This window comes from Phascolarctos cinereus, unplaced genomic scaffold, assembly GCF_003287225.1.
Source record: "Phascolarctos cinereus isolate Bilbo 61053 unplaced genomic scaffold, phaCin_HiC Scaffold_3;HRSCAF=262, whole genome shotgun sequence".
Lineage (NCBI taxonomy): Eukaryota > Metazoa > Chordata > Mammalia > Diprotodontia > Phascolarctidae > Phascolarctos > Phascolarctos cinereus.
Window position 1 is genome coordinate 84,853,832 of NW_027555736.1, and position 4,006 is coordinate 84,857,837.

Here is a 4,006-nt window from a genome sequence, read left to right on the forward strand (position 1 = left end):
AACTCTCTTTATTCCCCTTGTTCCAGCTCGCTCTTGAGAAGATCATTTTGGGGAATCTTCCTTCTCCAAACAAAGTCACCTTCGTCTGCCTTAAAGACTGGATTATAGATGTGTGCCCCCACTTCTCATGATGGATAGAAAGGGTAGAGGAGAAAAGAGGAGAGAAAGTAGGTGTTTCAGAAACACCTGTTGGAGATAATTTCCAAAAGTTACACAACCTTGGAACATAAGTGCCTTTGCTCTTTTGTTTTTTATTTCAATCTCACGACGACATTCAGCTTAACAATATTTTACTTTTTTTCCTTTTTCTTAAAAAGAGACTGAACTCCAACAAATGCAAAAGGAAATCCTTGGGGGTAGGAGAGGGAGATGACTGGAACCTATTGTCGGACAACAGACTTAGTAGACACAAGGAAACCTAGGTTGGATTGTAATGGCAGAACCTCGGGGCTGTGAGGTTTAGGGTGAATTTTACAAGAAAACTGTACATTTATCAAATAAGTTAAAATTTTCCTAAATTGATTGTCCTTCACTTAAAGCGCTCCAATAACCAGCTGCCTCTGAGCAGAGCTAGTGCTCAATTTCCCTAGCCTCCTTCCTTCCTTCCTTCCCTTTCTTCCCCCACTACTTTATTTATTTTGCTACTGGAATGATCACAATTTTACAATGAAAATGTTCCTTTCCTTCCCTGGAGGAAGCCGAAGTGCTCTCAGAAAATTTCGTACAATATTGCACAGGTCAAAGCACAACAATTAAATTACGAAGAAAAAAAATGGTTGTAGAAATAATAATAGTAAGAATAATTTACAAAGGAAGGTTACTCCCTAAATAATAGGTTACCAATAAATAATATCACTCAAACCAGGTTAGAATATGGAATTGTTTTCATTTTCGATTTGGGGCTTTTCTTTTGGTTTTCTTTTCTCCTTTTACACTTCGTTAGCGAATTTTCCAATCCCAAAACATGTAAATTGCTAGAGAGGTGGGGTGGAGAGAAACAGCTTGTCATTGGTTTCTTTTAAATGGGGTAACAGGTAACTAAAAGAGGATGAAAAGTGAATGGTTGGGGAAGAAACAACACCCAGCAACTAAAAGCATTGCAATGCTAATTTCTTTCCTCAGGATATTTGGGCAAATAATGATCGAAAAGCAGAGAGAACTAGAGGGATTCTTCTCTCTCTTCCCCCAAACTCTTGCTTTCTTATTTCCTCTATTTAAAAATAAAACCAAAAGCTAGAGTTGAGCACATTTAGGGCAGGGAGCTGGAGGTGGCATGTTAGAAACTTGGACGGAAAAAAAATTGAGTCAGGGTTTGCTTTTCTACCTTTCTTATAACCAAAAGAAAAGCCGACAAGAGTCAAGACAGCCTCCAATCTAGTGAGGGTGAAATGCACGGAAATGCATTGAGAATACATACAAAAATGTTACCTTTGGGGGAGAGGGGAAGGGGGGGAAGGGGACACTGACCCCTGCTCTCCGGTTCTTGAAGCCGATCCTGATCCCTCCGAGCTGTGGAGCCGGGAGGATCAGTCCCACTTCACTTCCCACCAGTCGACACACACCCCTGCAACAAGCACGCACGCGTCCAGTCCCGGGGTGGGAGGTAGGGGAGGGTCCCCAGCGCCCCCCTCCCCTGCCCCACCTTCAGACCGGCCGCAGCAATGGCACCGATGTGACGACTGGGTGAGAGTAGTACACCGGGTGGGGGAAGGTGAGGAGCGGCTGGCTGACTGGCACTGGGGCCCCGGCCGCGCCGGAGCCCTCGGCAGCTGAGTTCTCGTGGTAGAGGATGGGCACCCGCACGATGCGCTGCGCGGCTGCGTGGCTCAAGTTGGCCGCTTCCAGCTCGGCAGCCAGCTGCCGCTTCCACTTATTCCGGCGGTTCTGAAACCAGATCTTCACCTGGGTCTCTGTGAGGTGCAAGGAGGCGGCCAGGCCAGCACGCTCGGAGCTACTCAGGTAGCGCTTCATGTCGAACGTGGACTCCAGCTGGAAGACCTGGCTCCGGGAGAAGACCGTGCGCGTCTTCTTCTTCCGGCAAGGCTTTTTCTCCGGGCTGTCAGCTCGTTTCTTCCAGTCCTCGCCGCCCTGCCCGGCTGCCCCAGCGCCGGCCCCAGATGACGCGTCGTCCTTCTTGCCTTCCTCCGAATCACTCTCCTCTAGGATGATCTCGTCCGGGCTCTTGGAGTCCAGCTCCTTGTCCGGGTCCGGCTTAAGTAGCGGCTCGGGGGAGTCTCTGTCTGTGCCCGAAGCAGGGGACGAGTCTCGCAGAAGGGATTTCTCGGCCACTGTAAGGGAGAGAAAAGACACCCAAACGTGCGCACATACGAACACATACGCACACACACACGCACACACAGAGAGATGTCGCCCCTTTAGTTAGGCCGCACAAGACAAGCCGCCGGTCCCGCTGCCCTCCTGTGCCCCCTAAGCTCACTGAACCACTGCTTTGTAGACTCTAGGACCAACGACGTTCCTCATAGCAGGCTTGCTTTCCCTGTTCCCTAGAGTCTTTCTCCCTCCCCAGGTAAGAGGAGGACGCTAGATCTCGGTGTCCCGGGGCCCTCACGAAGTCCCAAGAAGAGAGGAATCGGATGGTGACAAAGCCGCCATAGCCTTAGGCTCTCTCTTTCTCGTCCTTTCCCCTGTCGCTAGGGGCCAAGGGAAAGATTTCCCCTGAATGTTGGACAGAACTTGTAAATAACCGCTTTCTCTTTCCAGTTCGGATTCCCATCCTCTCTCGTCCCCCTCGACCCTCTAATACAGCCCATTCCCCCCCCCAACCCTTACACCAGGACCAGTTTTTACAGGACAGAGCTTTCACTCAGTGAGCTCATTCTATTTCTTTTCTTCCCAAGTGGGATTGGTATCAAGAAACGTAGCAACACGAGCCGACCGACAGAGCTTGAACCAAGTGAGCGGGGAGCAAGGAGAAGCGGAATAGGGAAGAAGACATCCAAAAACAGGGCCAAAAAGGGATTGAAAGAGTGTGCGATGGAGTGGGCCAAGTTGCAGTAGGGGCAAAAGTAGGCAGAGAGAAAAGAAACTGTGGAAGAGTAAAGAAGAGAAAGGAAAAAAGGTAAGGCGGGGATGAAGAGTTTTGGAAAAGGGAAAAGGAAACCAATCATAGGTACCTTCTGGCCTGGGTAGATGTCCCCCCGCGGGGGTCAGGGTGTAGGGGTACCACCAGGCTGGAGACCGCTCCAGATAGTGCGCCGGTAGCGCAAACCTCTGCGCCGGGATCTCAAAGCGGGGGAAAGCCAAATCGCCCACCTGCGAGAGCGCAAAGCCGGCGGCGCCTTCCAAGGCCCCTTTGGCAGCAGCCGCGGCCGCAGCAGCCGCAGCAGCCGAGGCCGGGGCGAAGAGCGTCCTTGGGGGCTGCTGCTGCTTTGGGGGAGCCCGGTGGTGGTCTCCATTGAGCAGGTTCTTGATGGAGAAGGGGGAGTCCTTGGGTGGTGGCGGTGGAGGAGGCGGCGGCGGCGGAGGAGGCGGTGGGGGTGGCGGCGGCGGCGGCTGGGGAGGTTGGGTGGTAGTGTTGCTGCAGGGCTCTTGTCCCGGCTCCGGCATCCTCCGCTTTCCTCCTGGTCCCCGCTATACCGGGCAGGCGGGCGGGCGGACGAGCGGCAACTCAGACCATAAACACAACTCAACTACGAGGCGACGCAAAGTAGGAGCAGCACCGGGCGCAAATCCAGCGTCTGAAGGGCGGGGTGGGGATGTGGGCACCCAGCTAGAGAACTACTGGGACGGGCTTGCATGGGGTGGGGGGGAGGAGGAAGGGATGGGAGAGCAGGAGAGTGGGGGGAAGGTGGTGGTGGGGGGAACGCTGGGCGGGAGGGGGTGGGGTACAGTTCTGGCCGCGGGACAGCAGACGGGATACAGGGACTGAGGAGGCTTGGCGGCGGCTGCTGCTCACGGGGAGGAGGCGGCTGGACGAGTCCCCGGCTTGGGGCTGCGTCAATCCGGCGCCGGATGCTAATGATGAAATCAAAATGTCATCCAAGTT

The 4,006-nt window shown here is 53.1% G+C and overlaps 1 protein-coding gene across 1 annotated transcript; it reads right to left on the reverse strand.

Moving 5' to 3' along the window:
* Positions 1-281: 281 nt before the first annotated feature.
* HMX3 (H6 family homeobox 3) lies at positions 282-3,567 on the reverse strand. The gene is made up of 2 exons (XM_020964171.2): positions 3,135-3,567; positions 282-2,288 (listed from the first exon to the last, which is right to left on the reverse strand). Exons 1-2 carry the CDS (start codon positions 3,565-3,567, stop codon positions 1,645-1,647), a joined length of 1,077 nt encoding a protein of 358 aa, XP_020819830.1. The 3' UTR covers positions 282-1,644.
* Positions 3,568-4,006: the final 439 nt, after the last annotated feature.